Source organism: Pongo abelii, chromosome X, assembly GCF_028885655.2.
Source record: "Pongo abelii isolate AG06213 chromosome X, NHGRI_mPonAbe1-v2.0_pri, whole genome shotgun sequence".
Classification (NCBI taxonomy): domain Eukaryota; kingdom Metazoa; phylum Chordata; class Mammalia; order Primates; family Hominidae; genus Pongo; species Pongo abelii.
Window position 1 is genome coordinate 125,379,669 of NC_072008.2, and position 12,893 is coordinate 125,392,561.

Genomic DNA, 12,893 nt, shown 5'->3' on the forward strand with positions numbered 1-12,893 from the left:
CCGGGAAGCCAAGATTGCAGTGAGCCGAGATTGTGCCATTGTACTCCAGCCTGGGCGATAGAGCAAGACTCTGTCTCAAAAAAAAAAAGAAAGAAAAGAAAAGAAGAAGTGATAGGATCTTAATGTTAAGGGCTGGGAGGGAATGGAGGGAGCAGTAAGGGAAGCAGAACTCCCAGGACTTGGGAGGAGCCAAAGGTAATTCTGATTAACCTTGGGCAATCAGGTGGATGGTGGTATCATGAATGGCAACAGGGAATGTTGGAGACACATGCTTAAGAGGGAAGAAGATGAATTTGTACAGAGCTTGATTTTCGGGGAGGTCCTCTATGGGATGTCTGAGTGGACATCCAGTATGCAGTTGGATTAATGGGTTTAGACCTCAGAAGTAAGACTAGCTTGGGAACCATCTACTTCTAGGTGGTAATTAGGGCTGTGAGAGTAGAAAGAACCAGCTGCAAAGAGAACAGAAAGTGAAAGGAGCAGAGGCTCTAGGAAAGAATCCCGGGGGGTATATCAACATTTAAAGGAGTAAGGTGAAGAAAATGAGCCTGCAAAGGAGGCTGAGAAGAAATAGTAGGAGAGATAGGAACAGAATCAGCCAAGCCAGTGCCAGAAAAGCCAAAGGCAGAGAGCATTTCAAGGAGGCAGTGGGGAATGGCATAAAGTGCTGCGTTGATATCAAATAAGATGGAAACCAAAGATCACATTGAACTTGGCCACAAGTCTGAGATTCCTGGCCTTGGAGAGAGGCATTTGAGTGGTTATGCTGGGGACAGAAGCCAGACTGCAGTGGATTGAGGAATGAATGAGAGATGGGGAAGAGGAACCAGTAAATATAGAACAACGCTTTCTCCTTCTCATCCTGTCAAGGACTTCTTGACAGGGCAGAGACTGGTAAGAAAGAGCAGGGTTAAGGGAGAGTTTCTTCAGCACAGGAATGCTTGCATGCAGCATGGGAAGGAGCTGGCAGAGAAGGAGTGAAGAAGGCGAAGACACAGGAAACAGAGGTATTCAGGATGGAGTGAAGGAGGAGGGAAGGAGACAAAATGACCAGGTGGAGGCACACCTACTCCTCTACAAATGCAGATGAAAGCTGCAGGGGGGGAAGACAGCCAGGAAGCTCCCACCAGAAAGAGACAAGCATGGCTTCCCCCAGCCCCACCTGTCAGTATATAGGGCATGAGCCTGTCCCTCCTGAAGCAAATATCCCCAAGGAACTGGTTAGGCTCTGACTCCAGGCCAGCTTTAGGCTGTGCACAGGTAGAGTAAGATCTCAGAGGCTCTTTGAAAGCCTTTTTAACTGGTAGACATCTCCCTCACTTGCTTATTAATGCCTGACCACCATAAAGGGCACCACGTGGTAATTTCAACTGTGGGGCTTATTTCACACATCATGCATATAGATCAGACACTTCTACTTGGCGCATCACTCCTCTCTGCATAATAACCTGCTTTCAAAAACATTCCCCTTCTCTAAAAGCATTCTGATTTAAGAAATATGCCAGTGATGATCGACATCCTGAGGTCAAAACAGAACTTGCACTTGAATGCAGACACTAAGGACAGCAATTGAAGAGCCTGCAGTTCATCGATGCATGGCAAGGCAATACTACCTGGTCCTATCTGGGTTTGAGAATGGGGAAATGGGTAAAGAACAGACTAGAAACCTGTCTGAGCGCCAGGAGCCTGATGAAGAAAGAGGGGCAGAGGACAGTTACCAACTGCCACCTCGTGGAATAGGGCCCCAGCTTGGGGATCCCCTCCAGCGCAGCTGCTTGGAGCTGTCATGGATGCGTGCATGTGTGTGTGGTGATCAGCCTTGCTGGTCCTCTGGGCATCCTCCCTTCCCTTGCCCTTAAAAGCAAGGCAGCAGTACTTCCCAAGCCTGCGCCCCACAGCTCTCCTGGCAGGTGAGCAGAGGCAAAGGGTGAACAGGCAAGCAGAACTGGCAAGTGAGTCGCCCCTGCTCCTCGAGGTCTTAGCACCCGTGTCTCGCCTCCCCTGTGAATTCTCCAGGGGAAGGCTTCCACACCACCTGAGTGGGCTGAGCTGAGCTGGGCTGGGCTGGGCTGGCAGGAGCGGTACCTGAAGGGTTTGCTGTCAGGGTCGGTGTCCTTGAAGCCCATCTCCTCCAGCTTACAGCGGCGATACAGCTCATAGTGCCGGGTGTGGGTCTGCTCCCGCAGATCCTCCATGTTGACCCGAATCAGCATCTCCCGCAGCTTCACAAAGTCGCAGTGGGCCTCGTTTTCAACTGCATAGCAGGGTTTGGGGTATTGAAAGTATGTTGAAAGGAAGGCCAGCAGAAGCAGAAATGGATGAAACGAGAGGCAAAATGTCTAACAGTGACGTTGCCTTGCAATCTGTCTATTTAGATCCTGCAAATTTACCTCCTCTCTTTTCTACTGAAAATGTAAATGAAAGGTTACAAAAATGCCAGTAATGAAAAACTGTGATACCATAAAAATACTTATTAAGACAGACAGTCAGTAGCACCACAATCTAAATTCAGCAGTCAGAACCCGCAAAAGAATATTTGGTCTGCACCACTTGTAGGACAACAGCACATATGCATCTGTCCATCCATCCATCCATCCATCCACTCATCCATTCATCCATCCATCCATCTATCCATCCATCCACCCATCCATCCATCCATCCATCCATCCATCCATCTATCCATCCGTCCATCCACTCATCCATCCATCCATCCATCCATCTATCCATCCATCCACTCATCCATCCGTCCATCCATCTATCCATCCATCCATCCATCCATCCATCCAATCAATATTTGTGGAATCTGTGTTCCCAGTATTGTGTGAGGCACTGGGAATTCAGAAACGAAGTGATGGAATCTTGCTCTCAGGAGCTTATAGTTTAGAGGAAGAATAGATGCAAATAGACAAATACAATTCAGTGCAAAACTACAAAAATAGAGGGATAGCCAAGTTGCAGTAAAGCTCAGAAGAGGGGGACTTAAGAACTCCTGGGAAAGTGAAGACTTCGCCGAAGAGAAAATCCCTAAGATGACTCTGGAAGGAAGAATAGCAATTTATCAGCCAGAGAAGGGAATGGTGTTTGCAAGGTGTCAATGAGGCTAGGCAAGGTTATGTAGCTAGTAAGTTGCAGAGTTAGGGTTCAAACCCAGGCAATGTAGGGGAAGTGACAAAGTCTCCAAAGAATAAGGGGAAAGAACTAGGATATTGATAGATGACAGTGACAAGGAGGGGTGTGGACCACACCTGGATGTTAGAAGCTTCCAAGGAGGTGGTTTCTTTAGAGGGTAGATAATGGCCTGACAGTAGCAGTGGTGACTAGGAGCAAGGGGACCCCACTTTCTGGCCTGTGTGAACAAGTCCCCTCCTCAAAAGAGTGCGAGCAAAGGTCTGCAATTTGGGGCAGTGGTCAAGAATAACAGATGTGGACCAAGTCATAGCAAAATCGATTTCTGGCTGGACCAGGTCACCAGGAGCACTTTGTCAAGGTGGCTACAGGTATGGCTTCACTGTGTCGGATGGTGGTATTTGGCCTGAACAAGTAGGAAAAATGGTGCCTGAAGTGATGAACAGGCAATCACTCCAGATTCTGTCTTGTAGGGTCTGGAAGAGGGTAGTGAGGGCAGAGAAGGGTCTGGGATAAGTGGGTCAGCCATAGTTGATGCAGACTGCCTTGTGGTCATTAATCTTTCCAAAGCCCGAATCAGCTCACATAATCCCTCTGCTTAAGACCCATTGAATTAGGAATAAAGCCCCCTGCTGTCATAGAACACAGGCTAATATTAAAGATGACATCAGTAAGACAACTTCTCAGGAGTATGCTATGTGCCATCTCCTCCTCCATCTCTGGACAGTGATCTCTAATGGTGAGTCAGAAGGAGTGCCTCCAAGGCCCTGCAGGCTGCCTAAGCAATATACAACTTCTTCCTCATTCAAGCAGAACAGTCAACTTAGACTTACAAGAAAAACTTTCAAAACCCCCTTTTTTGTTTAGGTTCAGAGTAGTCCACGTCAGATGAAATAAGTCATTGGAACCATGTCTACTGGCTTCTCCTCGTCTCACTTCAGGTTCCTGTTTCTCATACCACAAGTCCATTCCCAGGGTGGGACTGTGGGTCCAGAAACCATTTGCAAACGTTCCTAGTGGAGCATCCCCAGCTCCGAACAGCAGAAAAGACCAGAACTTAGCACAGCTCTGATAACCAGTCTTGTCCTACCTATGGAAAATCCAGCTATTGCCAGTGGGTGTGTGGGGTGTCCTAAAACATGCCAACTTTCATATGTGATGTGGACAACTCGCCACCCACTTTCAGGTGTTTCCCCAGTGGTAGGGATGAGTTTACAGAGAACCAGCCACTCTTTCACACAATGCCCCTATCAGCCATCAGCCATGGCCCAGTTTCTAGCTGTAGACTCTGAGGACCAGAGACCTCTTCTACCCACAGCGCTGTCCTTGGCCTTGTCTTATGCACTGAACTGACTAGCCCTGAGGGTAAGTTAACATATGTCAGGCAGATCACAGAAGGAACTTTCCTGAGTGTAATACAATATAATTGCTTTTCAATTGTGAAATAATCATACATACAAAAGAGAGCATGAAATGTGTATGTACAATTTAAAGAATTTTTGAAAAATTAATACCAATGTCTCCACAACTCAGGTTAAACATTACCAGTAGCTTGGAAGCCCCTGAGTGCCCTTTCCCAATCTCATCCCCCTCTATCCCCCCACTCCCCTGGCAGAGACTTAATACCTCTCCTGACTTTGGGGATTATCATTCCTTTGTTTTTCTTTATAGTTTTACCTCTTATGCATGCACTCCTAAGAATATATATCTTGTTTAGTTTTGCCTCCTTTTGGAATTCATACAAAGGGAATCCAATGGTATGTTTCTTTCTCTTTCTTTCTTTCATACAAAGGGAATCCAATGGTATGTTTCCCTCCCTCCCTCCTTCCCTCCCTCCCTCCCTTCCTTCCTTCCTTCCTTCCTTTTTTTCTCACTCTGTCGCCCAGGCTGGAATGCAGTGGTGAAATCTCAGCTCACTGCAATCTCTACCTCCCGGGTTCAAGCGATTCTCCTGCCTCAGCCTCCTGAGTAGCTGGGACTACAGGCACATGCCACCATACCTAATTTTTTTTTTTTTTTTGTATTTTTAGTAGAAACGGGGTTTCACCATGTTGGCCAGGCTGGTCTCGAACTCCTGACCTCAGATGATCCGCCTTCTTTGGCCTCCCAGAGTGCTAGAATTACAGGAGTGAGCCACCGCGCCCAGTCCCAACGTGTAGTTTTTTAAAATCCCTTATCTCCCTCCCACCCTCCCACTATCCAGTCTTTTTTTTTTTTTTTTTTTTTTTTGGATTTTTAGTAGAGACGGGGTTTCACCATGTTGGCCAGGATGGTCTTGATCTCCTGACCTCGTGATCCGCCCGCCTCGGCCTCCCAGAGTGCTGGGATTACAGGCGTGAGCCACTGCGCCCGGCCTATCCAGTCTATTTTAATGAATATCTGGATTGTTTGTAACTATTTGTCATTACAAACAACACTACTGTGAACATTCTTCAGGTGCACTTGGGCAAGAACACATGCTTTCTTGCACACTCCTTCTTACCTTTCAAGTCCTTGTGTTTTAGGAATACTTTTCCCATTAGAAACAGCGGGAGCTTGCTCCCATCAGAGCATCCCAGTATGGAGCCAGAGTTAGCTTGCTAGTGACCCCTATGGCTATTTGGGACCCATGCCGAATGAGCAGAGACTTGGGACAATTTAGAAATTTGTCATATAGTGGCTGGGGACAAACAAAGAGACAGACAAAAGGGGCTTCCTGTGTGTAGCTCCTCCCGGAGACTCACTCACCCTGCACAGTGCCCCAAGGATACTGCCGCGCCCTCATCATCTTGTTGCCTATCTTCAGTTCTTCTGTGCTGCCGATGACAGCAAACGGCAGGTGGGCCTGAAAGCAAAGGCAAACGAAAGCTGAGAAATGCAGAGGAAAGGCACTGAGTGTTACACAACCCAACTGCTGTTGTCTCTGGGGCCCCAGGCCCTTACCCTGCAATGTCCCTCACTGTCATCATCACCAACAAGCATTTATTAAGTTCCCAAACTATGTGAGGATAAGAGGCCTAGTCCAAGCCTCTGCTGTTCAGAAATTCACAATAGAGGGTAACAATGACATGGCTGAATGCATAGGGAACAAAGAGAGAAAATAAGCAGAATAATAAGCAGACACACAGATTACCAAGCTATTCGCTATTCATAGTTACTGCTGAGGGGAAGAGCCTTTGGAAGAAGGGGAAGTGGAATGAGGGGGGTTCTGTGTGGATAGAGAGGATAAAGGAGTACCAAAGGGTCTGGGATCACTGGCCCTTCTCCCTCCCTGGCATGCAAGAGCCCCAAGACTAGGTCCAAACTGAGACCACACAGCCAACTGAGCTGTACTCGCCTTGTTCTCAACCTTCCCGGGAGAAAGAGCTCACATTGAACTTGTGAGCCTAGAAGGCAAGTCACTTAGGATTTACTCACATGACTGTGCTGGGTTCTTCTGTAGGTGCTATAAGGCAGACAGAAGCAGCAGAAGACACGCTCCCTTGCCCTCTAGGAGCTTACAGTCTTGTTGAGGAAGCCCAAATTACATAACTCAAGTCATATAAGATAGTATGTGATCAAGGGCTCAAGTATATGGTCTGGTACCCTGTACATAGTAGGTGCTTAATAAATACTTCCTGAATGGCAGTGGTAGGGCTAGGGAAAGAGGAAAGAAAGGCAAAGGACAAATAGGTTTATGAGCTTGGTGCTCACAGGGGAAATGAGGAGCTTGGCCTGGCTTTATGGATGAGAGAAGAGAGAGCTGCCCCGACCTGGTAGTATGGGGCCTAGGAAACACTCACAGAGCCATAATCCACAAGGAGCTGGCCAGCTTGTAAGTGCCGAGTCACCACAGCCAAATGGAACCACGGAATCAATGTTTACCGACCAGGTGAGCCCAGGTGGGGCTTTGCCCAAAAGGGCTTTACACCAACAGGTAAAGAGCCTATGGTGAAAGTTTCTTAGCCTGCCTGCAGAAACAGGCCATGATCTCAGATATTTTGACCCATTTGCCAACTCATCCATTCTACAAATATTTACTGAGCTCCTATGATATATGCTAGGCATTAAGAATGACGTAATAGCAAAAAAGCACAGAGCCTGGCCCCAGAGAGTGCACAGTGTGCCAAGGGAGAAAGCCATCTCAACAACCATCATACAGCAAGATCAGGGTTGTACCAGAAGTGGAGGTTGCAGTGAGCCGAGATCGCACCACTGCACCCCAGCCTGGCTGACAGAGCAAGACCCTGTCTCAAAACAAAAAAAAAAAAAAAAAAAAAAAAGATCAAGGTTGTAAACAGAGGCTAAAGGGCTGGAGTAACACAGAGGAGGGAGCAATTCTTGGGAAGTCAAATAAGTTGTTTCAGAGTCGGTAGTGGCAATCATACTAACAGCATTAGCATTAGCAATAATTTGTTAAGCCCTATGCACTGGGTACCAGCTGCTTTACATGGCATTGTCTCACTGAATCTCTACAACAACACTATATGGTAAGTTGCCTTATTAGTCTCCTCTTTAGATGGGGAAACTGAGGTCCGGAAGGGCTAAGGGACTTGTCAGCAGGCACACAATAGTAAGGAACAGAATGACTTCAAACCCCACCCCTTGCTGGTCTGCTACCTCCATTTAGGGGGTTCAAGCAGTAGATGAGGTGCGTACTCTAAACCCTGGGGGGAACTAGTTGTGCAAGACCAGATTATCAGAGGCAATTCAATTCAGGGAAACCCACAGCAAATCTGTCGCTTGTTTGTTTAATCCACAGGCTGATCTCACAGCCAATTCTTCCTCTCCATTCTCCTCTAGCTCTGGACCCCAAAAATGTCCTTCAGAGCAGAAGAACACAGGATTTCATCAGGAGCTCAGCTCCAGGACCTCCACCAATCCCTCAAATTGCTTGGCCGCCAGCTGAAGCTGCTCTTCTTTCACCCTCTCCCCTCTCAGCTGCTATCAGACGATCGTCTCAGCCACCCTCCGACCCCTCCCCACTCCACTGACTGTCCCTTAAATCTGGACATGGGAAAAAGGAGGTTATGGATTATGGAAGGTGGGTGTGGGGTGGAGGTGGGAAATGTTTCATCAGTCCTGGGAGGGGAATGACCAAAAGAGTAACTGGGCAAGTGACACACAGGGCATTTGGGAAGCACTGAATTCCTGAAAATGCTGCCCAAGGGCCTAAGCATGTCCAATCTTTGCCAGGAGGGTTGATCTGGGCACAATTCATTCCTACTCAGGGACCTTAGACATATTGGGAGCCTGGAATCCACCCCTAAACACTTTCTGGGAGAACATTTCCCCTGGAGAGACCCCACAGCTTCAGCCACATGACACAGAAGAGCCAAGGGGCGGCAAATGCAGAGAGCTAGACTGAGGGAGGAGGTGATAAAGAAAAACCACATTGTAGCACTCCCTCATCCTGGGCTCTCAGCTGTAAGTGATGGAGGAGGAAGGCATGTGAATTGGGAGGTGCTTCTCTGAGCTCGAGGAAAAAAAAACCAAGAAGAAAACAAAGGCATACAAAAATGTCAGTATTCCCTCGGGTCTGTTCCATTTTTATCATCAAGAGACACTGTCAGAATGATAGGGTGACTTGCTTCCCCCTCTTTCTCAAACTGCTGTCATTTTATTCTTCTAGCTCAAAAACATAGCCCCAGCCCTCCCACGGCACGCTGCTTTGCAGCTGGCCTCAGTCTGCTTTGATAAGTATATGCAAGGTAGGCATTTCCCAGCGCTCTCCTTTCATTTGATTTTCACAACATCCTTCTATGGCAATGATTAAAAGATCCATTTGTAAGCTGAGGGAACTGGGATACAGGGAGGTTAAACGAGTTGCCTAGGTCCCTAACCCCCATGCCCAGATCCTCTGAAGCAGCAGCGAGGCCACCGAGCTTTGGCTGCCAACCTCTCCCAGCCACCTAGGGTGGCCCGCACTCTGCCTCCTGGCTACATGGCATCTGCTAGAAGGAAGCAAACCATGACAAGCAGGAAATCATGGGGACCAGGCTCAGGCCCTCTGTTCCACTGCTTTTGAGAGACAGATGGCTTTGAAAACCAGAATGGAGTCGAGCAGAGCAGAGAGCAGATACCCACCCTCCCCCCGCACCACCACGGACCATACTCCTAGGTCCTACCAATGGGATCCAAATCTGAGGCCAGGCTTTCTGCTATTTTTCCCAGGTCTCTGCAGGAAACTGACAGACAGGGGTGACATTTTCTATGGGTGGACCCAGGGAAGAGACTCTGATAGATGCAGGGCAGTGTTGCTGCTGAAACACAAACAGGCCTCTCAGGAGAGTCTGTGTGACTCTCTCACTCAGACTTCCAACGAGGCGCCCTCGGATGTCAGATTTCCCAGTGTCAGAAAACTCCAACAAGAGATAGTCTCAAGCCTCCCTTGGGAGTCCATTCCTAGATTCACCATCTGTCTTAGTGCATTTTGTCTTGCTACAATAAACTACCTGAGACTGAGTAATTTATCAACAATAGAAATTTATTCCTCATAGTTTTGGAGGCTGGGAGGTCCAAGATCAAGGCACCAGCATTCTCGTCTGGTGAGACTCCATCTCAAAAAAAAAGGGCCTTCATCCCATTAACACAGCAGAAGGACAAGCTAGCCCAACACTGCATGATGTCTCTTTAAAAAGGGTCTTCGGCCAGGTGTGGTGGCTCATGCTTGTAATCCCAGCACTTTGGGAGGCCAAGGCAGGTGGATCACGAGGTCAGGAGTTCAAGACCAGCCTGGCCAAGATGGTGAAACCCCATCTCTACTAAAAATACAAAAATTAGCCGGGAGTGGTGGCGGGCGCCTGTAATCCCAGCTACTCGGGAGGTTGAGGCAGAGAATTGCTTGAACCTGGGAGGCGGAGGTTGTGGTGAGCCGAACCAAGATCGCGCCACTGCACTGCAGCCTGGCCGACAGAACGAGACTCCATCTCAAAAAAAAAGGGCCTTCATCCCATTAACAAGGGAGAAGCCCTCATGGCCCAATCACTTTTTTTTTTTTTTTAAGACGGAGTTTCGCTCTTGTTGCCCAGGCTGGAGTGCAATGGCTGGTCTTGAACTGCTGACCTTGAGTGATCCACCCGCCTTGGCCTCCCAAAGTGCTGGGATTACAGGTGCGAGCCACCACGCCTGGCCAGGCCCAATCACTTCTTAAAGGCCCTATCTTTTTTTTTCTTTTTGAGACGGAGTCTCACTCTGTCGCCAGGCTGGAGTGCAGTGACGTGATCTCAGCTCACTGCAACCTCTGCCTCTCGGGTTCAAGTGATCCTCCTGCCTCAGCCTCCCAAGTAGCTGAGATTACAGGTGTGTGGCACCATGCCCAGCTTTTTTTTTTTTTTTTTTTTTGAGATGGAGTTTTGCTCTTGGTGCCCAGGCTGGAGTGCAATGGCGTGATCTCAGCTCACCACAACCTCCGCCTCCTGGGTTCAAGCGATTCTCCTGCCTCAGCCTCCCGAGTAGCTGGGATTATAGGCATGCACCACAATGCCCGGCTAATTTTGCATTTTTAGTAGAGATGGGGTTTCTCCATGTTGGTTAGGCTGGTCCGGAACTCCCAACCTCAGGTGATCCGCCCGCCTCGGCCTCCCAAGTACCTGGGATTACAGGCATGAGCCACCACGCCTGGTAATTTTTTGTATTTTTAGTAGAGATGGGGTTTCACCATGTTGGCCAGGATGGTCTTGATCTCTTGACCTCGTGATTCGCCCACCTTGGCCTCCCAAAGTGCTGGGATTACAGGTGTGAGCCACTGCGCCCAGCCCCGACCTCTTAATACTATCATACTGGCCACACCTGAATTTTGGAGGGGACACAATCAAACCATAGCACCACCTTTACTGACTTGTGTCTAACTTAAATTCTTCTTGGTATATCGTAAAGTACTTAATAACCCAATTGGCGTGAGTTACTTTATTCTTATTTCACCGCATCCATTATACTTGGGAGGCTAGGTGACTGCTTAGCCCAGTGAAATAGACACTGTCAGAACTTTTTATTCCTCATCTAATGATAATATTCTGATTGGGCTTGGTTTCCTCCCAGGGTGGACAGTATTTCCCAGTTATGTTAGTCCCCATTTCAGGCTCCTGCTGGTGACTGAACAAAACCATTGGCTGATTTGCTCTCAAGTCAACCACTGGTGATTCCTGTAAAAGTACATGGAAACAACGGAAATACCATTGCTGTCTCAGAGGAAGGGATGGACTTGTGCCTGTGGGTCTCCCTATGACCCTACTGTTCAGCCATGCGTTCTCACTGGGCCCAAATGTCAATTGCCTTTGTGGGAACCAAACCCCAGACCTCACAAATGGACAACTAATGGAGCTTAGTCAATTAAGTAACTGGGCCTTTTTGCTGGTCCTGGCCATGGTTTCAGCCATTCAAAGAACATCATTAAATGTAAAATAACATAGCAATTCTTAGTATTAAAGTCTACAACCTTGAGAGATATCAGAGCATGGGTTGAAAATAGCATGCAACAAGAACTCGCTCTCCCTTCTCTTCCCCCTCAATCTAAAATAAGGTTTTCTGGAGCCACCCATAATTCAAGGTGGTGGCTGGGACCTCATTACTCTCATTTCCTGCCACAAAAGTCCCCCATGGTGAGAGACAGGACATTGTACAGTCTTCTCCACTCAGGCAACAGATTTCTTCCACTTCTTCCAATCCAGCTCCTATGACAATTAGCTGGGGTGGCTGAGGCTGTGGGGCTGGAGTCAAATCCAAAATGAAAGACCAGCACCAATTCCTCCTACCACCCAAGCCCAGGTCCTGAGGATGCAGCTTCATACACCACGGCTTGTGTGAAGACTCTGGGGACTTTTGACATAGTTGTTCGGTGGCAGGCAGGCTAAGCAATCCTCTGTGTATATTTGATAGCACCCTCTTTCCCATCACAGCGCATGTAACACAAAACACTCACATGGAAGCTCCTCTCACAGGCATGCCAATTCAGGCACACTAGCTGTGAGGCCACTCCTCTCTTTCCCACTCAAAAAAACCCGCAGTGGATTAGCCGGGCACGGTGGTGCATGCCTGTGGTCCCAGCTACTCGGGAGGCTGAGGCAGGAGGATTACTTGAACCCAGGAGGTGGAGGCTACAGTGAGCTGAGATTGATTGCATCACTGTACTCCAGCCTGGGCGACAGAGTGAGAGCCTATCTCAAAACAAAACAAAACAAAACAAAACAAAGCACAGTGGGATGCAAGGGGGTAAGTGGTGAGTGATTTATGATAGGGATAATCCTGAATCCACTGGAATTCCCTGCTCCTCTCCTCTCCTCCCCTCCCCTCCCTTCCTCCCTTCCTCCATTCTTTCCTTCCTTCCTTCCACTGGAATTCCCTCCCTCCCTCCTCCCTTCCTTCCTTCCTTCCTTTTTCTTTCTCTCTCTCTTTTTTTTTTTTTTTTTTTTTCTTCTTTTATTATTATTTATTATTATTAAACTTTAGGTTTTATGGTACATGTGCGCAATGTGCAGGTAAGTTACATATGTATACATGTGCCATGCTGGTGCGCTGCACCCACCAACTCGTCATCTAGCATTAGGTATATCTCCCAGTGCTATCCCTCCCCCCTCCCCCCACCCCACAACAGTCCCCAGAGTGTGATGTTCCCCTTCCTGTGTCCATGTGTTCTCATTGTTCAATTCCCACCTATGAGTGAGAATATGCGGTGTTTGGTTTTTTGTTCTTGCGATAGTTTACTGAGAATGATGATTTCCAATTTCATCCATGTCCCTACAAAGGACGTGAACTCATCATTTTTTATGGCTGCATAGTATTCCATGGTGTATATGTGCCACATTTTCTTA

At 48.0% G+C, this 12,893-nt stretch overlaps 1 protein-coding gene across 4 annotated transcripts in view; it reads right to left on the reverse strand.

Annotated features, from left to right (window-relative positions):
* SEPTIN6 (septin 6) overlaps positions 1 to 12,893 on the reverse strand; it is an 84,462-nt gene that overhangs the window by 20,033 nt on the left and 51,536 nt on the right. For all 4 annotated transcript variants that reach the window (XM_024240468.3, XM_024240465.3, XM_024240466.3 and 1 more), the window contains exons 6-7: positions 5,854 to 5,950; positions 2,086 to 2,254 (exon numbers count right to left, since the gene is read on the reverse strand). In XM_024240468.3, coding sequence (XP_024096236.1) covers positions 2,086 to 2,254; positions 5,854 to 5,950 — 266 coding nt within the window. The remainder of the gene's footprint in view (positions 1 to 2,085; positions 2,255 to 5,853; positions 5,951 to 12,893) is intronic.